This window comes from Syngnathus typhle, linkage group LG2 (genome assembly GCF_033458585.1).
Source record: "Syngnathus typhle isolate RoL2023-S1 ecotype Sweden linkage group LG2, RoL_Styp_1.0, whole genome shotgun sequence".
NCBI classification, from domain to species: Eukaryota; Metazoa; Chordata; class Actinopteri; order Syngnathiformes; family Syngnathidae; genus Syngnathus; species Syngnathus typhle.
In genome coordinates, this window is record NC_083739.1 from 9,884,522 (window position 1) to 9,908,193 (window position 23,672).

A 23,672-nucleotide genomic window follows, 5' to 3' on the forward strand; every position below is an offset into this window, starting at 1 on the left:
TGTGAAAGTGGGCTAGAAAGAAAGGTGAGAGCAGAACTGCAACGATTCATCGATTAATCAGCAACTCACTCATTATCGAATTAATCAACCATTTTGATCATGTATTAATGGCTTAGAGTAGGGGTGTTAAACTCATTTTTGTCGCGGGCCGCATCGTAGTCATAGTTTCCCTCGGAGGGCCATTATGATTATACAGAACAGGCTATAAAACAAATTGATGAATAACTAGTTTTGAAATCAGAGAGTAGTAAAAAATGTTAAGATATTTTAAAAAGAAGAATTGTAATAAAAATAGCAAGCAATATCTATTTTTTTTAAAGTGAAGACAATTTGTAATCTTAGTATCGATACAAAGTCGATGCAAAATTTGTCGTGTGGGCCACCTAAAATTATGTGGCGGGTCGCATCTGGCCCCCGGGCCTTGACTTTGACGTCTATGGCTTGGAGGGCTAGGGTAGGTACTGTCCGCTCTTTTTGATATACCGTAATTTTCAGACTATAAGTCGCACCGGAGTATAAGTCGCACCAGCCATAAAATGCCCAAAAAAGTGAAAAAAAAATCATATATATGTATATATAGGTCGCTCCTGAGTATAAGTCGCCCCCCCACCTAAACTATGAAAAAAAAACGCGACTTATAGTCCGAAAATTACGGTAGATATGAAAACAAAGTTTTTCACCGCACAATTAATTAAAACAAAAATTATTTGAAGAAGATGACTGGGACAGTCAAAGTAACTTGAGGCAAGAAAAAAAGGACATTCTGGATGGGGACCAAGCCTTATGGGGTGCCATCACTTCTTGGGGAAACCACAAATACAAAATACCATATGAGTTTCTGAAGAGATAACATGGGGAGATCCATCGTTCTGCAGTTTGAAATGACATGGCAAAACATTGGCTGCCCCCATCCACTACTTGGGTTGCCAGATGTAAAACTAGCAGAAATTCAATATTTTCTTTCAGCTAAAATTAGACAGCGAACGGAGTTCAACAAAGAAAACTCCCTAAGTCTTTGACTGGAACCGTGAAAGTGGAAGAAAACATGAGAATGTTTTCATAACATTCTCCAGAAAGCTTTTCAGCTCTTCACTTGCTTTTCTCCCATCCTCGGATTTGTGGGGCATGCAACACTCAGAAGATTAATCAGAAAACAAAATGTTTCCTCATCTTTGTGTCTTACTGTTAACAAAAAAAAAAAAAAAAAAGGCCAAGACTAACTACATTAAAAAAAAAAAGAATTTTCATCATCTTGGTGTCTTACTGTTAAAAAAAAAAAAAGAAAAAAAAAAAGACAAGACTAACTACAAAAATTACAAGACTTCTGATTGAAAAGCTTACTTTTCAAAGGGCTGGGCACATTTGTATTGAGAAGTACATTACATTATTAACTTTTGTTGAATTTAATTCAGATATTTTGTTAAACTACCAAGAATTAGTTGATTAATCAAAAAGTAATTGATGATCAAATGAACCATTATCGATTAATAATTCAGAGTGCTTGCTTAAAGGCGCTGTATCATGCTTTCCACTGTTAATTATAGGCATACACATATATGATTATATATTGCCAGAATGGTGATCTAATTTTTTATGAGATATGAGTTAGGTATTGGTGCCAATTTTTCTAGCCCGGAAGTCAAAGCATCTTTGCAAACATCTGCTTTTACTTTGGAAGCCAATCAACATTTATATTTCAGCATTCATCGTGTACTGTAGTTAAGTTCCAACCACATAGTGGCGTCATAAGAGCATTTCCATTGCAGGAAAGCAATTTATTCATTGAGTCGTACAAATCCATTTTCACAATAATATTTTGTTATGGCTCTGGGCGGAGGACATATTTTTCGAGTATGTATGAGCTGCTGTTTCTTGTGTTGTGTTGTGTTGTGTGTGCGTGCGCATGTGGCGTGACTGCTCTTATCCTGAGGAGAATCGCTGCAGAGACTAAGGTGGCCTACAATGATTGGCTGAGGAGGCAGAACAGAAGAAGTTGGCCTCCAATTGGCCAGATCTCGCATTTCAGTTTGTTTTCTTGTCAAAAATGTCTTGCCATTAGGGTTGTTTTTGTAATAAATTGTGAAATAAAAATGATTGTGTAACAAATAGAGCTGGCTATAAGTTTGACAGACAGCAAATTTTGTTGGCTCCAGGTGAATCATTGAAGTTTGGCAATATATGAGGACTCAAAAGAACAGTGACTATTGTCTTTAAAAGTTAAAAGATTCAAAATGTTACGCCATCGAGATCAGACACAGGCAGGCACAGATCACGACATTATATAAACCGAAGCCTCGAGCTTCGCCCAAACATTAAAGGGTACAGAGTGCATAGTGACTAAACGACTGACACTTTGAGGATTTTATTAAGCGCAACCCAAACAGCGAACTGGGAGCAACTGTGACTCAACAAGGTAATCTTGGTCTGTCAGAAGAAATTCAACTCAATGTTTTATCAGTGCTCTTTCAAAAGGCATCACTCAGCACAAGGAGCATAAAAAAAAACGCTCTTGTGATTTATGTATGTATATATACACAACTTGTTAGATCAGCCGTTTGTGGAACATTTGCAACAGGGCCACACAGGGACAGTGAACAAAAAATATTTTGGTCGAGATTCAAGTCTGGGAAAAAAAAAAGGCTTATTTTGTCATTGCCGGACGGTAGTCAAAAAGTAAAACAATCTGAATTTAGGAGATGAAAAATGCTGTACGACTTCAAGTATGGGTTTATTGTGACAGGTGATTTTCGCACCTTCAAAACTGCCCTAATTAGTCAGTTTACTCCGATACCCGAACACTAACAATTAATCGATGCAATTGTTATTCCCTTAAAACTTTAATTAATAATCACCTTATGTATTTCCACCACCTGCAACCAGCGACTTCTGTTCATGAAGTAGAAGATGCTTGCAGTGTATGGTTGCTCAAGACTACAGGTGTCAAACTGGAGGCCTGAGGCCAGATCTGGCCCGCCGGAACAATTTATGTGGCCCGTGAAAGCAAAAAAATGTCAGTCACGACCCTAGCTAAAATCTTTATCAAAATGTTTCTCATTTGTAATAAATGAGATTTTTAAAGATTTTCTTTTTTTACAATCACTGGAACAATAATTGAAGAAACTGCTATCATTGACGTCTGAAAGCTCAGAACCTTTCATTTTTTCGTGTAATATATGATAATTTGATGAGACGATTAAACATTTGGTTTCACTATCCTAACGGCCCTCCCAGGGAAGAAACATTTACTGCTCTAGACTGAAAAGGGACAAAACGTGATTTTATATATTACTGCTGGTGGAGATGGAGACTTGAACTCTGTAATGTGATCGGCGTGACCCCGAGCCGGCAGCTGCTTCAGCAGACGCTTGGTGGTGGCCTGCAGCTATGGACCTCTTCTTTTTTTTTTTCTTACCCTAATATCTCTACAGAAAATAGTACACCTATTTTGAAATGCAGCTTCTGATAGACAGGTTCGGAATACATACAAAGATTATAGCAAACTGCAGGTTGTGTACCTAATAGGGCCTCCAAATGGGGTCCAAATTTAGTGTGCAGATCCTGAATCCCAAATAGAGTCCCAAGTTGTGACAGGCCAGAGGGGCTTATTTTCATCACAAATTTGCAAATATTTAGCTAGACATTATCGGGAGGAAAACAAGGAATATTTAACCATTTATGAAGTGATGTGTACGCCTGGGTGGTTTGTTCATATTTAACGGGTTAAAGTCCCACAATATAGAAGCTAATTACCATTAGCATTTAGCTACCAGGTTGAAAGGCTATGGTTATTTTGAATGCAGAATTTGTGATTGTTTTTGGGTGTAGTTTGACAAAGGACTTTACTAGGAGTGGCATTGAAAAGACATTGATGACATGTTAACTATTTATTATTAAGTGGGGCGAGCTCGTTGCCAAGATATGCCGCATGTATAGGATATCCGAGGACTGCGCTCGAATTTTGTGTGTCCAGTCACCACTGTGTATTCTCAAACTAGAAATACATGCCTCCTTGCTTAGATCTCCACGCTCGTTCACCGACTAATCCATTCTAAGAGGCGCTTTTTGCTCTACAAGGATAGGAATGTGTTCAGTGATGAGCCTGACAAACGAGCTTCTCAAACCAATGCGGTGAGCCGAGCGGAATGCTGCGCATGTTTGAAGAAGGTGAAATGGAGCCCACGTGAAAGCCAAGCCAGGAGAAACAGTAGGAAAGTCACGATGCGTACTTTGACAGCAGCCTGACCTTTAATAAAAGAAAAGGTCCCGAATGTTTGAGATAAGTGGACAGCATGTGCGTCACAGCTGGAGAAATTCATTGCAGAAAATAAAATAGCCGCATACTTGTATTGGGTCGGGCTTGTTTAAATGTCAAGGGGACATATCAAGTTCTGAATGTGACGTCTCATTTCACTACAAACTTGAAAACTTTCAATGCGTGGCTCAGACATTGCGTTTTACAGGAAATGTCAGGCACAAATGGAGAGGCCCCTCGATACGATCCGAGCACAAAGTCAACTCCGTCGTTTTGTGTGTGACATCTTCAGAGGAATACTTTAAGCCCGGTTCACACGACAAGATTTTCAAATTGTCGGCTGACTTCCAACCTCTGAGAGACCCCACACGTCAGAGGGGAAATCTTACAAAACCTCTCGAGATTAAACGTGACTTTGGAAGAAACAAATATGGCGGACAAAGAGGAGGCGGTTGTGATCGTTTTTGGTTTGTTGTTAGCAGAAAAATGTGACATAAAAAGAAAAGGAATCAAAGGAATGAAGACAACGTGAGCATGGACTTTCTGTTCCGCCGCCCTGATGATTTTGATTCTGGATTCCCCCACGTTTGTCTTCAGGGGGGACACAATGCTGAAATGGCAGCAATCATGGCTCATGCCGCAACATTTTGACAATTTTAAGTTTTGGGCTCTCAATGATCATTATCAAAATAGTCATTCATTATAATACTGTATTAAAAAAATACATATATAAGGATTAGTTATGCATTTATTTATCTACTTGATAAAACCATGGCAAGGCTCTGCGAAATCCCCAAATAATACTTTTTGGGACGATAATTTATTCTGATAGCCATTCTTTACTCTGCCATCTGGTATAATTCTGAAATGTTCAAATATTCACAATTATCATGTATGAGTTGCTGAGATGCTAGAAGGCGACTCGACGAGCACTCAAGTCTGAAAGCATCTACCGCAGAGCCCGACTGTACCTCAAAGTAGCAATTTCCTTTTGACAAAGGATGGCCAGCCACATAGCAACCCACTTCTTCTGAGTTCCCTTGGTAACTAAAGGGAATAAATTACAGGTTAACACGGAGAGCGCGAGTGTGTGCGCGCGGGTGTGTGCGTGCGTGTGTGTAACTTTTAAATAAAACTGCATTGACATTATTGATTCAAACAGCATCAAGTACAGGCTCACATGGTTATTTATGCGGAAAGAACAGTTCAAATGAAATCAATGTCAGTGAACATAACAGCCTTGCAATGACTCATCATCCATTCATGAGACAGCAAATTGTAGCAGTGGGGAACAGGTTTGCCACGGAACACGAATATATTACATACAATACAGCTATTTTGATACAAATATAAGTCAGAATTTATCATGTCCTTCATCATAATGTCACATCAGCAACATATACAAAGCATCTAAAAAAAAAAAAAGACAGTTAATAATTTTCACCAATTGCCAATTATATTTGTCATTTACTGACCCAGTTTTTCCCTAAGTGTCATCCTTGCCAGCTGGACACTTTTTTCCCATGGAAATGTTTCAAAACAAGCAACTTAAATATTTCTTTTGCCCTTAAGGTACACTGTTTAGTTTAGTGATAATAGCTTATTGTTTTGCGTTTAGTTTTATAATTCAACAGAACAACTGACTTGAAAATTTCCTCACAGATTGAACAGAGATCAGGGATCCTTTTGGAGGGGTAACAGATGAGTGAACATTTTTTTCAAGGATGTCTGCTCTTCACAGAGCAGCATTATTCAGCAACTACAAATGCTACAAATGTAGTCAATTATTCAAAGTAGGGCGCAGGAATGTCTTTGACAAAGACAAAGTGACACCTCCAACCTTGGTCAAAGCAGACATCAATGAATTTCAGGATTCAAAATGTCAAATCCTGTCAAAATGTTTGGGGGCCCCATCATCCCACAATCCTAAAAGAAAATCGCCCCAGTAATTCCCAAGATACTCGAGTGGAACAGTTGGCTTCCACGTGTTTTTGCCAAAATCTTCAAAATGTTCGACGGGCCGTATGTCCCAAATTGCTGGTGTGGTGTCTGTAGACTTTTGGATTTGCCGTTGAAAGATCATACTAAGCAAATAAACCACGTTTCATCTAATTCTGAGATGGTTGGGTTAAAATTTGGGGAGGGGGGTTAGGGTTAGTCACGGACGGACAGGGTCATTTGAGTTCATTGGCTGCAATTATTATTTTTGTTTTATTGTTTTCATTTACTTATCATCTGCCTATTTTCTGCTACAGAAACACAAAATTATAATTCAAGTGGGCCAGAGCGTTTATTTTGACAGACCTACTTGAAACAATGTCGGTGGAATTAAGGACCTTGGTACTGTGTTGATGCCGGTTGCCATGTTAACAGTAGTTCAAAAAAAGAATCCTCCTGGGAAATGTGGACGCACAGAGCCCCCACTTGGTCTGCCGCTTGTCTCGGAATGTCCTCCGAGTATGCCAGATATGCAGACTAATGCTGAAGTCTGCAAACTGATGCGAACGCGTGTCAGCAGGTGATTTTAGCCATCCTCGCCAAGATCAATATAACCTGCGAGCCGCAGATAGCGGTGTCATTTTTGGCCTCGTGTTCCAACTGAATTCTCGTGGACCGATGGGGATACGTATCTGCTCTGCCGCGCCTTGACGTCCACTCTGACCCTCCGGCACATGGAGCGCATTGTGTGCACGGACTCCAAAGCCTCTCGGCCAGATCCTGAGCACATATAGTATTCTGGAGGAAATTGGATAGGGCTAGCATTACAAGGTGCCAACTAAGAGGAGGGACAATGATGATTATTTGTACTCTTTTGAAATGGTCATGCTCAGACTACAGCGGTGCATATAATATACAAAATTACGGTAATGACATCATTAAAGAGAATGGCACTAAATAATCAGTTGCATCATTGTGTTAGTCCATCTATATTCTCATTAAGATAGTAAAAAAGATTGATGTTACATTTTCCTGAGAGGAAGAAATGCCAAGATGTCAATTTTTCTAGGACTTTGAACATACACTTTGAACTCACGCGACAACGGCAAAATGCGGGTTACAGGGTCACCGCAGTTGCGAGCCAATGATTGAAGAATCATGCGCTGGTTCCATCCGTTTGACTTCTTGTGCAGCCACAAATGTGACACGGTGACATTATCCCACAGCAAAATGATGCGGGTATTGTGATGTCGGGGACAGCTGGACCCAGCGTTTTGCGGTGGCATTTGGAGGAGAAAGGTGAAGGTGAGACGAGTGATCCATGTTTGTCCAAAATAGCTTGTGCTATTTTTAGCCAGCAGATTGTCCACGGGGGAGCAGGAGCTGGCCTTAACAATTCAGATGATTACTCTTCAAGTCCATCGACAATCCTGGATGTGGATCGGTACTCACTTGTGCGTGCCAAATTCTTTTCTGTGTGCAAATTGACCTAATTTGGCGCCTGTCATTTTCTCAAGTGTTGCCACAGGGAACGTTGTCTGTCCCCCCCCTCCCCGACTGAAATATCAGGCGGCTGTGCAGAGGCGATGGAGGTGTGTTCATATTTGTTAGCATGACATGTTCTTGCCGGAGGGTCCGTGGCATCGGAAACGGTGGAATAGGTTGACTACTTGCAGAATGAGATGAGATGAATATTGCATGTGTGGGTATTTGGATCATTTGTGAAAGGGACAGCATCCACCCCCTTCTTCCTCTGTCCCTCCCCGCCACCTCCTTCTTGTCCTCCCCCCCCCCCTCTCTCTCTCTCTCAGTGAGTCCCAGCCCCTGAAGGTGTCATAGCTGCGCCCGCTCTCCCTCTCTCTCACTCACTCACTCACCGCCTTTCAGATCTTTAAAAGCCGGCACCGTGCCGCGTCTCTCTCGAGCTCTGTTCGTCTCCTCTGGCACCGCAGGGGACTCGGCACCGAGGATTGCTGCTGTCCTAGAAGCAGGAGGGCGAGTGGGAAAAAAAAAGAAAAAAAAAGGGGAGAGAGAGCAGAGGGGAGCTCTAGCTTCAGCCACATTTACCTGTCAGTGTGGAGAATCTGAGAAATGCCTTTGCTTTGTAACTTCACTAGCGTTGTCTTATTGCTGATTGTTCACTGGGGATCATGGACGGGAGCGAACCGTTTGGGCCCCTTCAAGGTCTGTCCTAGCTGCAGGGATCCACTGGGGGCGGGTAGGCCCCCCAGGGAGCACAACGTTGCCGGCAGCACGTCGCTGCTGGCCCAGGGGGAGCCCTGTGGTGTGTACACCCTCAGCTGTGCCAAGGGGCTCCGCTGCATCCCCCCACCCAGGGAGCACAGCCCCCTGCAGGCTCTCTTGCAGGGCAGGGGCATTTGTGTCAAGCACAGCAGGACCAGTCCCACCGAGCGGCCCCACCCCACAGGTAAGATGCGCCTCCTTTACATGTGACCTACACCTATACATACATAGGTCGCCTGCCGCACACACACATGCGGTCGCTGTACACGAAATGCCGAAGGCCCGTTGGTATCCAGTCGCACGCATCATCCGGCGCTGCTCTGCAGTGCCTCGTTCCACTCATTCGTCATTTCGACTCACTCGCAATTTGTTAGCAAGTTGTGTGACAGACGCGGACGAATGAGGTTTCAGCGAGGCGCCGTGACAGCGTCCAAAGAAAACGATGACATTTGTTTGCCGTCAATGTGAACGCTCCACTAACGTCCTGATGGAGAAGCTTTATACTGCCAAACAGAGACTCCGCCAGCTGAAAAGGAATGGCATCGGCGGAAATCATCTTCCTCACTACCGACGACCGCCCATCCATCCATGGATTGAATAATATATCTGTGCCACCATTTGGATTTTTTGTGCAGACACAGCTAGGCAAACTGTTCCTACTGTTGGTAGATGCTTAACGTTGTTTCCGTGTATGCTTTTCTCCCAGGTCCTCATCCTTCACACAGCGATGACATTGAAAAAGTAAGTTGTCTTGATTCTCTTGTAATGTACAATTAGTGAAGGCGATTCACCGTCACGGCTGCACAGATGAGGTCCAACTGATAAATGTCAGATTAAATGTGTAGTTTTCAAACGCTTTATTGGCCATCTTTGCTACTGGCGGCGTCTTCACACATGGCATTACAGTGTACGATGCGTGTGCTGCTATGCGGCACAATTATTTGAGCGTGATGACAAAGGCCACACAAAATGCATCGTTTTACCCGAGAGGCTTTTTAAAGGAATACGCACGATTGGGGATTATTGATCACTTGGTCCGTTGTGTCACAAGAAGCACCCGAAACATCTGAAGCATTGCAGCTAAATACGTGTCATGTAAACATACTTATGGCTGTAACGCCGGCTCTCATGTGACATAAGTGAACATCTGACCCGACTCTCGAGCTTTTCCCCCGGTTTCACTCAGCCTTGCTTTTTCAGGCGCCGTGTCGCAAACTCCTCAACAACGTCCTGAGAGGCTTGCAGCTGACCGTCATCCAGTCGGACCGCGACATCTACATCCCCAACTGTGACACGCGAGGCTTCTACAGAAAAAAGCAGGTAAAGTCGGGAACGTTCCAAATTTGTCATGTGAGCACAGTGTTGGTGCCAAAGCTGGATCAGAAAATCAACTGTCACCTTCCTCTCACGCTCAGTAAATAAGATTTAATGGTCCCAAGAGATGGAATTTGAATATTCAAAAGCTTATACTGCGTTGGCGTAGATAAACATTAAATTATAATTTACAGATCTGAACAAATCTTGTAATATGATTGCATAAGTTCTCACTTACATTTCTTCAAGAAAAATGTACCCAGAAGTAAAAAGATATCCTCTTTTTGTGTTAGGATCTATACATTGACCAGGGCAATCAACATGTCATGTTGTGGTTCAACCAATACTAATATAATACAATATTTATGGCACCTAAAATGATTCCCAATATGAACACCAGGGATCGCAGTTTTTCCACTGTACGTATATGTGCGAAGGTTAATTGCCGACTGCATTTTGTTTGCGATTCTACATTCAGCCGCATCTCTCAGTCTGTGGTGGGCCTCTGAGACAATGAGTTGTTGTTTTTTTGCAAGAATAGTGGAATACATTTTTTTCTTAATAATATGCACAAAAGTCCATTTTATAAAAAAAAACAATACTTGTTAAAAATAATTTGTTTTTGCTTATCGCTATGTATTATTTAAAGAAATATCCAAACATTGGGGGAAAAGGTGGAACTGTATATTAACGAAAAGTCTTAGTTTTAATCATGTCCTATCTTTAAACAATCTAATAACAAAAAGGTAAACATCACAAAAACAGTAATGGGAAGTTTGTTAATGATCAGCGACACAGGCCCTGTATTTACTTGGCCTCTTGAATGAAACAAACCAAAAATTCAAATTTGCCATAGTCTAATGGTCTAATCACGATTGTGTTTCGACATACCATTTTTTTCTCTGCCATCCTGTCCAGTGTCGCTCTTCCAAAGGCATGCACCGCGGCCACTGCTGGTGCGTGGACGAGCTGGGCACTCTGGTGCCCTCTCGAGCCAGCGAGGACGGTGTTCTACCGTGCGACGGGGAGTGAGTGTTGAGCCTGTGCTATCGTTCTGCGCCTGGAGGAAGACGAGGAGGAGAGGTGCTCAGGGAGACGGGGGCTTTAGCGTGGGCTAGACTAGACCAACACTGCCCGGACAGGAGGTAGCAGGGAAAATAAAAACACTCCCAAAGGAAAATACACATCAATCGTGAGGGGAACGATATGGGTAGACTCGCAGCTCGGGCCTGAACTGCGTCGTCTGTAGACAACACTGCACGCTCACGTTCGCGGCCATTTGAGCTCTCTTTCCTGCCTCTTGTCCCGGCTTTCGGGTTAGATTTCTCTTTTGCTTTCTTTTAGGGATGCACCGTAATGAAACTTTTCCTCCGTAAGCACAACTGAACATGAGGAACCCAAGGCCAAAATAACAAAGACCAAAACATAGAAAGACATTGCAATATCTTAAAAAAATGACATTTTCATGGCTGGACCAATATCAATACTTTGGCAAATTTGTGCGAGCTGTCAGGTTCTTTCCGAGTAATGAGCCCGCTTTGATGGCTCCCGGAGAGGCAGTCCTCCCCGGCCAGGCGGCCATCTTGCCCTGGGCCAATGGCCGGCTGTCACTGCAGAAGAATTTAAGGCTCAGTTCCCCACCTCCCGCTCAGTTGATGCGTGGGCGACCACTCAAAATGTTACCTACAAACTTCAAGTCAGTACCACGTTGGCCAGAAACCATTCTCGTCAGAGATCGGGCTTGCTTAAAAGGTTTTTGCTTGCGTCACCGCAACTGTTTCGGACACTAAGTCTTTCGGCTGAAAAACGAAAACGCAGTTCAACGACTGAATTTTCGGTGCATCCCTACTTTCTTCTTTAGGATAGCTGACACTGCCTGTGCATGTTCTGATCTCAGCGGGCTTAAATACTGTTACACAGGTGAAGTGACACAAACGTTTGAAAAATGTGTCTCCCTCACCATCCTCTCTCCCTCTCTCCAAAGATACACTGATATCAACGATTCCATTCTCTTAAGAGGAATTTATTTTTGGGTCTGTTCATTGTATACTGCTTTAAGCTTACAACCTTCCTTACCTTCTATATTTGTGTATGTTTTGTCTGGAAAAAAAAAAAAAAATAGTCACATGAAAATGATCCAGGATGCTTTATTTGTCAAGTGAGTGTGGTGAATGCTTGTCGGTTGATTGTACAATATGTTGGACTCTTGTGCTTGACTGTGTGATGTTCCGAAGCTGCAGACAAAAAGCGTACGGCTGTTGTCCTTTTCAAAAAGTTGTAAGGCATATTTTTATACACCTCAATATATTTTATATATGAATTATTGCTTTTATTTAACAAACTACAGTATACTGCCATGTATTTTTATATTGTCAGCTATTTCTTATTTAAAGACTGAGATTATTTTTGGTTCATGTTGGTGGAAGTCTAGTGCTTTAAGGGCACCTAACTTTATGGGGAAAAATATCCATCATCGGAGCTCACTTCAACTACTGTACGTGTTTTTATTTTCTCTTTTAATTTATGTCTTGTTGATTTAAACCCGAGAATGTCCATGAAAGCATTATGTTTTCCTCTTACTAATACTTTACTGAACAGAAAAAAAAAGAAAAGAAAAATGTCTTGCCAAAGTCATAAAAATGTGTGTTAAGTGTGAGTAGAATTTATCCATTACTGACCAATCTTGTTGTGCCGATGTGTTACCGTGATGGTTGGATGTCTGCACACAAAGGACATTACACCTAATGATAATAAATATGGAAATAAATAAAACTTATCTTAATACAAGTCCAATCACTGAGTGAATTCTTGCTTCCTGATTCACAATCACTGGATGCAGCAGTCAAACGAAATGGAAATGAACGTCACATACTGGAAGGAGAGCATATTCATGCGTCATGGTCCACACATGAAGGATTATTTCTCGTGCTTCTCTACAGGACTTTGCTACATGCTTGTTTCCAAGGTAACACCATTCGTGGGATTACCCTATCTGTCCAACCATAATGGAAGCAAGGCCTTGTAGAAAATTCGACAAATTGTTTAACCAGTGAATCTTTTTGTAGGCTTGTTGAACGTGGTTTGTCCTATGACCTGCCAATTGTTCATGTCATAACAAAAGCATCATGATATCAAATATTTAGGTCCAATGGTCAAAGCTAACTGCTTTATGGATATTCAATGAAAATCAAAGAGCGTTAGGGTCCCCTAGCGGCTTTTGTTGTAACTGCAATATTCACGGTTTTTTTTTTTCTTTTTTTTTTTTTTTTAATGAGGGACTATAGGGACTACTAGATAAGCAAATTGGTTTATCCACTTGGCCATTTCGGCAGGGCATGTGTTAACAGAGCATGAAATAAAATTGTGGTGAATTATGACAATGTACTAGCCGAAGCAAACAAACAAACAATTTGTTTCAAGATATTGCAATTTTACCATACTTATAAACCTACCCATTCCAAGTGGCGTCTAAAACAAATAAAGGATTCTCATTTAGGATGTCAAAATATTCCGTTCATATTTGAAACAATTCCAAACCAACCATTCATTTTCAATACCGCTTAGGGTCGCGAGGGGTGCTGGAGCTTGTTCCAGCTGACATCAGGAGAAAGCCTAAATGGGTCGCCAGTCGCACGATACATGTTTCCAAACCCAAATGTTTTCAACAAAAAACATTAAACAAAACAATGACAAAAACATATTGAAATTCTAATTATAGTCTAATCTGTTTCATAGGCTGGCCTCATTTTAAGTTATTGTAAAACTTTGATTCTCTTACCCAAATTTGGAAATGAAGTCTGTTACGTACCTGTACAGTCTTCAATTGATGCTATTAGCATCAAAAGTCTCTCTTTTTTCTTTGTGCGCTGAGAATAATTGTTCCACATACTGTCATAGTTGGCACGGCGTACACAAGCTGGAGTAACTGTAAACTGTGTTGTCAATTGAGAACAAAAACCTTTGCCAAAAAGCTGTCGAGAGTTTTCTATTTATTTTGCACCGTATGTTTGTCAAGCACGTCCGATGAGGTCAAACTTTTCGCGAATTTATGTATCTGTGCCGTAGAAGAAGAACAGAACCGACGTGACCTGGTGTGCTCTCCTACGACCCCTTCAGTGTTGGAGGAGGCCACTGACACATTAAAACGAAGCTGTAAACGTTAGCCTAAGTAAAAGGGATACTTTGAATGCATATTACAAATATATGAAATCACTGACTGGAAACATAAGACAGAACATGTGTTGTAGTACCATACTTTGACGATAGATGGCGGTGTTGCACTGCACTATTTCTGATATAGGTCAATGACACAGAAGTCGGGTTTTGAGGTCAAATGATGATTTATTTGAACAGAGACGATGCATATTAATATACATCAGGCTTTCCCGTGTATTCAGAGGAAGACTGTTCCAGATGTTAGTGGCCCTCACAGATAGCCTTCTGTCCAAACGTTGTTCACCTGTAGGGGAGCTCACAGTCTCCTTTTGAAGAGGCCCTGGTTCTCAGGCCACTTAAAGTCTTGGATTTAAACAAGGTAGACACTGGAGGAGGGGCTAGTCCATGTAGCGCTTTATAAATGAAGCATACATACTTGAAAAAAAAAAAAAAAAGATTGTGCTTTTCAAAACATTACATTTTTTTATCAAAAATTTAGATTTGATTTGCATTGTGATTCCAACTTGTGATGCAGTAGTCAACATGAGATAAAATCACTGAATGGAGTCAATGAATGAATTCAATAAATCATCATTGAATGTGGCTGATCAACCTCCCCTCAAAATGGACTTACCACGATCACTGTAAATCCTACCTCAATGACCCATATGTAATTTCAGGCATATACCAGAAATTTCAAAGAGATATATATTTTTAATCCTATCACAAATTAGTATCCATTTGGGCAGACCAAACTGATCAAAAATTGAGTTTGGCATCAATTTTAGCTCTTGACAGTAAATGCATTATTCTGCTGAGAGGAGAAAGTGTCATCTTGCACCATGGCTAATAATGGAACATGTATAAACAAACAGATGAGACATGTCTTGATGTGAACAGTTTGGAACAACTGAACTCGAAATTTAATATGCCCGGACATACCGTGTGTGTTTGTTTGTATGTATGCAACTTTGTTAGTAGAATGAACACAAATAACAACCCCAAGTTTTTTGTAAAATATATTTTGGTCAAAATGCTGATTTTCAAAAATACAACATGTGCAATCGATGAGGCCTTAAACAGAGTAGAGATTTCTGTACACTTCCATGCCAGGTTTTTGGAATGCTGCATTTTAAGGCTGACTGCTAAACTCCTCAACTGCAGATCTAAACATCGCCCACCGTGCCGCAAAATGACCAAATACTGTATTGCTCAATTCTTCCCACACAAAACAATACACCATCATTGATAAACTACCACTATGATATGCTTTTAATTCAAATTGCATATATTAAATATTTAAATCAAATATTAACAAGTAGTGTAATCTTTTCAAACAAATTCATTCCTTGCACTTCTGTCACAGTCAAGTGCCAATTTTGCATGCGTGATTGGGGACATGGCACACATTTTGGCACTCATTTGTCATCTCTCATGCACGTCATTAGGGCAACCTTAATTCATCTCCATTCAAGGTCCAAGAAATTCCTTGATTCACTTTGTTGCCGAGACTCACGTCAGGAAGTTAGTGACTCATTCAAGTCTGCCATGTGGCCTCTGAAACTGCTCATTAATCATCATTTGCTTCCAAGAGAAAACTGTGACGCTCTGTCTTCCCGGAATGTACGTCAGTGTGCTTGCGAACGACATGCGGTTTTGTACATATTGAGTTCATTTACAGGCTGGTCATTTGACTCTCTTTCCCACAAGTTTCATTCATATTGTTTTGCTTCCACTAAGAGAAACCTTCCACAGTTTGACAACGCTCGTCTTCAGTTCCTAGTGAAGTTGAAGATCATGGGCTACGGTTCAAGAGAGTTTGAATTAATCACTGGGAACCTATTGCCTAGTTCCCGGACTTGTATGCCAGTACTACGCAACAGCGGCCTCTAGTGCCAAAGGGAAGTTGCCAGAAGGGCCACCTTTGGAGAGGCAATTCCTTTTCGAATGCAATCTTTACTGTAAAAGGAAGAAACGATTGTGCACTTGAACAGTGAACACTGAACAGGGTCATTTAAAGATCCAGATTTCTTCCCTTCAGAGAAATAACGAAGCACATAATAATGAAGCACGCTATACTGTCTCTCTGCAATGGAGGTCGTCTTCATGTCAACAAATTCAAAATATTGCCTGGGCACACCAATTTTGGTCAATAGCAAGGCATGTCATTTATGCAAAAATGTTGGAGATGAAATCCCGGAACCGTTTGGCGTACTGCTCGGGGTGTACGGTAGAGATTTCGGCGCCCGCCTGTGACAAAGGGGCACAAGACCAGACAAGCGGGTCAGTAGAAAGTCAAAAACAGCCCTCCTTTCTTCCTCGAGTCCCTTGCGCGTCATACTCACCCCGTGCTTAACGGTCTTGGCCGCATGAGCTGCTTTCTTCTTCGTGTCATATTGAGTCAGGACATCGATCAGGCCCATGAAGTAGACCTCCCTCTGAGGGGCTCCTGCAATAACAAAGGCGCATCGTGAGAACGCTTTTTTTGGCGGAGCTTCTCCGTCTGATGCTGAAATGTACGGTTTACTGTTGGTTTTTATTGGGGCCCGAACAATCAATCAGCCAGCTGATTATATCGGCCGGTATTAGGCCTTTTTTAATTAACAGTGACCAAAGTTTTACCGATTAAACACAGATATAATCTTACCTTTTTTTTTTTAATCATTACACCAAAATCCTTTAATCTTCTCAAAAATAGCCAGTGTGCCTTGTATCTCAAAATAATCTTGGTCAACTTTGTCATCCTTCAGATTGGTCGGTTGGGAAAAATTTTGGGCTGCTGATTGACAGCAACACAGAGCCCAATATCTGTCGTACTGAAAACAGTCAAATGTTCTGAGTCTCTGATTGGAATTAATAGCGTTGTTCTTGTGTTAAGAAACCAAATAAGAAGTTATCTTATTAATTCTATGACCCGCAAAATATCGACGTTCGAAAAAAAAAAAGAATTTATCAGCTGGATGTATACTTGCTACAGCATAGCCACACACAAGCTCACCAGGGCAGCTTGCGACAGCATAGACGTCCACATAAGGGTCAAACTCGCCGGGCCCGAGAGGTTTGCAGCAGGACATGTAACCGGCGATCCCCTCCGGAGACGTGCCGTAAGATCCCACGGTGGGGCCAGGGGCCAAGCCGTTCTCACTCTCCTGGTCTTCCTCGTTGGAAACCTCTTCGCCTTCCTCTTCCTCCCTTTCAGCGCGGCCGACGTCGTGGATACCGAGCAGCAGGCTGTAGTCCATGATCTTCAGCTTCACCAGGAACTGAGAAAAAGAGGAGCATTGTGACACTGTCCATGGTACCTACCTACTTTTATACCATCTTAGCAGCCTTCACACAGGAAGGTGTTTCTGCTAGCCCATGTGACAATGTGCGAACCGATGGCTTTATGTGGATTGAACTGGATGTGTGCCAGAGTGCTTAAGATAGAAAGCCAAGCAAAAGCTAGACAAAGGTCACAGCACAATCACAGTCTAGCTCAAGGCGTGTATCTAATTAGACGCACCAAAGAGGCCTAATCTAATAAGAGCAACATGTTAATTATGAACTCATCCACTGCCGGACATTTTCAAAACAGATTGCAAGCAGCCATCACAGAATATTTTGAGTGATCTTTCAAGATGCACAGAATGTTGTGCTCCGTCACAAACTAAGCATCGAACCTACCAAAAGTCAAAAAATCTCACAGAATAAAATATTCAAATGATGACCGGGAGAAAAACACAGAACAAAAACTCAAAAATAAAATTTAAAATTGCATGGCAATTGCACCAGTGAAGGGGAACCAAATAAAATCATTTCCATTGCTGTGCAACTCACTTCCACATCTCGATTAAGTTTCTCTATGAACTTCTCTTTTTGCTCGTCTGTGACGTACACCTTCTGCATGTTGTTCCTGAAGTCCTTGTCCTTAAAGGTGGGAAGCTCTTTACCCTGAATTGTACAATTGAAGCACAGCCAAAATATTCAAAGATTAAAACACTTTGGCATGTTGAGAAGAGAAATGATTCGAAAGTCAAGTCGGCTTTTACTCGTTCTTTGTCGCTTGCTTCCCGATCCACCAGTGAACCCTGCAGAGATCACAAGGTTGAAAATCTGCACCTTTCTCAAACATTTCACACCAAATACCACCTCAAAAGAAATAACTTTTTCAAATCGTCAAAATTTGTCCATCTGTGAAAGACTCCAGACGAGGATCAAAATTCAGGCATTTAACAGTTTTGGTCATTATGTGTGTGGTGTGGTTTGATTATCTCAATTCTCAACACAGAGAAAGAACCATACCAATGAAGATTCTGTTTAATTATCGATCTCGAAACGAAGTTGTCCAAAGCAGAAATCTCAAGTGAGCTAAAAAAAAAAAATCTATATAGCAAATATAAAATCTTAATTTACGCCGCAATTGCCTGCAGTCTGAACAAAGCCTCTGTGCATTGGCTCGAAAAATGTTGGGGAAACAAGTTTGACGACAGCAGTGCAAGCAAGAAGTAGCGTTTGGCCTCACCTTTAGGTCATACTTCCTGTGTACCACCAATCTGTGGCTGAACATGTTCCTCATGACAATCAGATAGGTCTCTTCACTCTCCACGCTAACACGGTACATTCCCAGGAACTGAGGCAGCAGGGTACTCCCGTGACACTTTACTATATGCTTGAGGGGCATAGATGGGAGAAAAAATAGAAAGGCATCCATTCATTCAATAAAATGTGTGTTTATACAAGGAAAACATACTTAAATTCATACTTTTTTTATTTTAACTAATTAATTTGATCAATTCTGTTTGGTCCAAAAAGAACTAGATATAGCATTTCAAAGAAATTTATCTTAACAGGGTTTGTTTTTTTTACTAGTAAACATTTTGAAAAAAAATAAATGATTGTTTGAATAATTGTGATTTCAATTATTGTGGTTGTTTTTTTTATTTTTTATTATTGAGTAGCCAAACTGTCACACATCCATGAAGACCTGAGTCTTTTTTTAACTTTGTGATCATTGTTCTTTTTCATGGTGCTGATCAAATAAGCGTAGGAAAATATTTCCAACCAGGAACATTGACAGCAAGTCATGGTTATTAAAAATAATACAGTTTGTACGTTAAGCAAACTATTTGTCACAGAATTCTCCAACTGAATTTGATGATTAATTTTCTAATATCTGGGTTACCTGCTGCTCACACTTGTAGTGTAAAAGTCAAAGCAGCCTCTGGCGTGCGCTCAACTGGGAAACGATTTGACAAAAGCTGAAGGGTACAGATGGAATAAGTAGGACACACCACTGGCACGCAACAAATGATGCTGGCTGGGTTCAACTGCAGCACACCAGCCTCCTTCTATGGCCTCCTAACTGGGGATTTTGATTTTAGCGACACGTTTTGCAGTCAAAATCGAGGACACGTTTACAAGATTCATATCATCATTTGAGTGACAATGAGCTTCTACCACATTCCATTTCAGAGCTCAGATGGATCAGATGGCATCTGCATGGACAACAGAGGTGGCAGAAGTACTCACACTCCAGTAAAATGGTGACATTTCTAACTTGGCATGGTGATGAATTCTTTGCACACAAAACAGTTTCCCTCTTTTATTAACTCACATGGTCCATGTACTGAGAGAGAAGGTGTGGTTGAGAGAAATCACACTCCATGTCCCGTTACGGTTTAAGCGCTTGCCAACAAAAAAAAGACACTTTACCAGAGTAAGAAAAAAAATTAAGCGCCAAAAGGTCATGCTTTTCATGCTGGCTCTAGTCAGCAATCCCATTCTTGTAGCTGACATTGAACTTCTCAGTCATAACACCATAGATGGCTACTTCAAATCAGTTGCTGTCAACAGGCTGGCCAACATTCTTTTATGTCGATGTTAATCTTTCTTTTGCCTTGATAAGACCCCAAGAACTCGAGCAATCAAGATTTCCATCATGGATCATGTTCTCTCTCTATTTAACATCATGTCATCATCCACGCAGTTCAGAAAAAGTAACAAAAAGCCTATTTTGACAAATTAAGGAGCACAGACAACTGCTTTGAAATGTAAAAAGATAAAAAGTCATCAGAAAAATACAAACTCAATTACAGACACCTGAAAAAAATCTTGGCATGGCTTTTTTTTTTTTTTTTTTAAATGACAGCTGTGCTGAAAGTCACAACTGTCAATAAGACTCGACCAGATTTGCTACAATGACACAAGCCGAATTTGTATTTGCATTTGGTCCAAGGGATTCTCATTCCAACTCACCTGGTGATAATCCGATAGTATGTTGTGCATGTCGGCCACGTCCTCGCCAGAGATTTGCTTGACGATCAGTGTGCGGTCGTAGGAGTTGAGGAGCAGCCCCTCCCCTTGGTCATTGACACTTCTCGTTGGGGGGCTGCGGGTCAAAGACACCTTGGAAGTTTGACGATAAAGACAGTCAGTCATGTTTCAACACCAACGCTGCATTAAACCTAACAACAACACTCTTTAAGTGGCATGTAAGGACAGCAGAGAGAAGTCTTCTACCTGATAGTCCAGATCTTCTATACCAAAGCGTTCTCTAAGATTTCTAAAGACTTGAGGACAGTATTCCTTGAATTTAAAGTGTCCAGGAAGATTTTCTCTGTGCCGAGAGGAAAGCATTGTGATGTTATTAAAATGACGTGACTGTAACCTTTGAAAGCACCTTCATCGAGACAACATACTTGTTGAAGAGGTGGTTGTTCACTTTGATTTTTGTGTTGGCCTTGAAGTCATCGGGGAGCAACATGACAGGCACTGGAACCTGGCTCAGATCATTAATCTGGAGAAAAGCAAGACCACTCTTTTACTAAATGAACAGTGGCAAATTATGAGTGTTAACACCCTGCAGTAATTAGTCCGTGTTAAACAAACCAGAGTTTCATTTTATATGCTTTATGCAGGTGTAAATACACAAAAACATATCCAGGTGTGGACCAAACAACCAGTCCAATGAATCTGAATACTAACTGGTTAGCAGTCCGCCTCACACTTCAGAGGTGCACGTTTCGATTGGGCTTCTTGTGTTGACTTTGCATGCTCTCCCATGGCTGCAAGGGTTTCTTCTGTATGCTTCAGTTTCCTCCCATATTCCAAAAAACAGTATGGTAGTTTGATTGGGCACTCCAAATTGTCCGTAGGTGTGATTGTGAGAGTGAATGGCTCTTTGTTTATATGTCCAACCAGTTCAGGCTGTCCCCCGCCTACTGCCCGATGACTGCTGGGATAGACTCCAGCACACCCGCGACCCCCATGGGGACAAGCAGTATAGAAAATGGGCGGATAGATAGTCGCCCTATGCACACTCATTTGTTAGCAGATACTGTACTTTGACATTATTGTGTTTGGTGGAGTGCCATCAAGTGTTTTGTAGTGTATATGCAAATGTGCCCCCCCCCCCCACACACACACACACACAACCCTCAAGTTTTGTTTTTGAGGCCATATTGTACGAATATGAAGTCCCACAACGGTGAATCAGATTTCCTGTGAGCGCGTGTGTGTTTTTGCGTGCGCTCAGGCATGCGTTTGGCGCACCTGCTAACATCCAAGCTAAAAATGCTAAGCGAGGTAGCAGCGTTAGCATGCTAGCTGGTGACTCACCGAGTGATTGACGCCCCACATGAAGACGCTGAGGACAGGGTCGCTGGCTCGAAACACTTTGACCTTCTGCTGGACAAAGTGCTTCTTTTTCGTCTTGGTTTGGGGTACCAGCACTACCATGGGGCTGCTGCTATTCGACGAGGCGGCCGCCGAGTTCCCCAGCGAAGCCATTATCGCCGCTCAGCTAAACCAAATGATGCTCAAGCAAAGGACAGAGTACAACCAGAAGTCAGCTGTCGACCTCCGAACCGATGTGTCACACGGACTCACGCAACTTGAACGCACTTGACGTTTCAAAACAACCCTCTCTACATTAGTCGTGAACATTCATCCCCAATAAAGTTGAAAGCTTCTTCTTCGTTTTCTACTTTTAGTTTACCGGCGGTCTACAATCATTTGTCGCACACCGCCACCTACTGTTTAGGAGTGTACAAAGGCAAGTGTGCGTGGAATAGCCAATTTCACTAGATTGTTCTGAATATTCTCATTTATGAATTACAAACATGTCTTTTTTTTCATCTATCTATGACATCAAATGCATTTCTGTTAGAAGGCAGAAGGTACAAGTGCAATTCATGCTGCTGTTTTGTTGATCAAAAACATTTTTTTCCATCTCACTTGATTTATTATGGTTCTTGTTTATTTGTTTACTGTAGTGGGGATTATTGCAAGAGACACTCACCTTTTTGGACCCCCCCCCCCCCCCATTGTCTAGATATGCTCTAGAATACCTTCATCTTTTGTTTAGAATCGGGTATTTATCAAAGGTGAGGTACACGACATCCTTTTAATTTACCTTGCTGTGGTGTATATAATGGGGTTGAAGATGAGGATGATGACAAGGATGTTGTGGAGGTCAGGGACTCATTTGTGTCAAAAGAGGGATTTCTGCTGACTGGTTCCTTCCTGTCAAACTAGAGAAGACAGAACATGCTGACTGTTGAAAGTCTCTCATCACACACAAACACACATATTAGTTCCAGGCAGGATGAGCGACTAGCTAAAGGGTCACCATGCGAGTCCCAAACTGCTGACAATTCCGAGAAGCAATAGGAACAGCGTATCCATTAATCTGCACGGGACCCGGCCAATGTAAATGTTCCTGTTTTTTTTTTTGCTTTATGACCTTTTCCCATATTCCAAACTGCCACTGCAGCGGAAACACAACACGAGCACACAGCCCTGGTAAATTGCCAAATGCATAGACTATTGAATTAATAAAACCGCAAAAATCGATCCATCTGTTTTTTTTCACTCTTCCGGGGTCAGGTCTCCTTGGTGGAAGCCCGCACTCCACTCTCCCCAGAAAGTTGGTCCTTTCTTCAGAGGGATACAAGGCCTCGGCCGGCATAGACGCCAGCTCTTCCGTGGCCCTAATGGAAACAACATCTAGAAACATTGGTAAGATGGATGGATGGATACATTTGGAATCTCCACATTTCCTAGCTTAAAGAGCAATATTTACAAAGTGGGAGATTTTTAAAGACGTGTTTACACGAGAAGTAATCTTTCACAAATCTGACCCAGAGCATTTAGTGGAGAACACCACTTTCACATCTGGAATGGAATTATTTCTATTCCTCAAAGCGTTAGAAAAAAATCTGTTCCTATTATTCCTGTCAATAATTTTTGCAAGCAGCATTTGTTTACATACTGGCTTAACTTGCATTGCCTTCTTCCATGTCAGCTACTCAACAAAGTGTTTTTTTATTTCTACTTTTAGAAGTAAATTGATCACTTTGCTAAAATGGGATTCCTTAGTGAAAATGTCCAAATTGGGTCCAAAGTGTCACGAGTACTATGTCCGGCCACCATTCTTTTCCAGTATTGCTTAAGAGCGGCTCGGGCATGTCGGGAGTTCACAGCTTCCCAGTTTTCCGCTGGAATCCTGTTCCACTGCGCTCATAAAATAGGTGCTCTCACTTTTGCAAGATACTAGACAGACAAAACAGATAACTCATGTGATGCTAAGGAAGTGTTTGTGTGCAGCTATGTTAAAGGGGCCCCTTCCTCAGCTTCCCTTCTCCCCAAACCCAGCTTGCCTGTCTCGTGTGTCCCTTTCCTGCCATTGTTGTGCGCTAAGCTATGGCACCTGTTTGTACACCAAATGTATCGGCGACATGTTTTATGTAATTTCTATTTTTTTTTCTTTTACTACAATGTTGTCTGC

The 23,672-nt window shown here is 41.7% G+C and overlaps 2 protein-coding genes across 2 annotated transcripts; one reads left to right on the forward strand and one right to left on the reverse strand.

Annotated features, from left to right (window-relative positions):
• The first annotated feature begins 2,133 nt into the window (after window positions 1-2,133).
• On the forward strand, window positions 2,134-12,541 carry LOC133145175 (insulin-like growth factor-binding protein 3). Its single transcript, XM_061268362.1, has 5 exons — window positions 2,134-2,413; window positions 7,417-8,618; window positions 9,141-9,175; window positions 9,635-9,754; window positions 10,667-12,541. The coding sequence occupies exons 2-5, from the start codon at window positions 8,282-8,284 to the stop codon at window positions 10,778-10,780; spliced, it is 606 nt and encodes a 201-aa protein (XP_061124346.1). The 5' UTR covers window positions 2,134-2,413; window positions 7,417-8,281; the 3' UTR covers window positions 10,781-12,541.
• Window positions 12,542-15,152: 2,611 nt separating this feature from the next.
• On the reverse strand, window positions 15,153-21,888 carry LOC133149899 (phosphatidylinositol 5-phosphate 4-kinase type-2 gamma). Its single transcript, XM_061272116.1, has 10 exons — window positions 21,503-21,888; window positions 20,584-20,681; window positions 20,405-20,501; window positions 20,141-20,290; window positions 18,408-18,554; window positions 17,935-17,973; window positions 17,723-17,836; window positions 16,902-17,166; window positions 16,249-16,352; window positions 15,153-16,153 (listed from the first exon to the last, which is right to left on the reverse strand). Exons 1-10 carry the CDS (start codon window positions 21,671-21,673, stop codon window positions 16,073-16,075), a joined length of 1,266 nt encoding a protein of 421 aa, XP_061128100.1. The 5' UTR covers window positions 21,674-21,888; the 3' UTR covers window positions 15,153-16,072.
• Window positions 21,889-23,672: the final 1,784 nt, after the last annotated feature.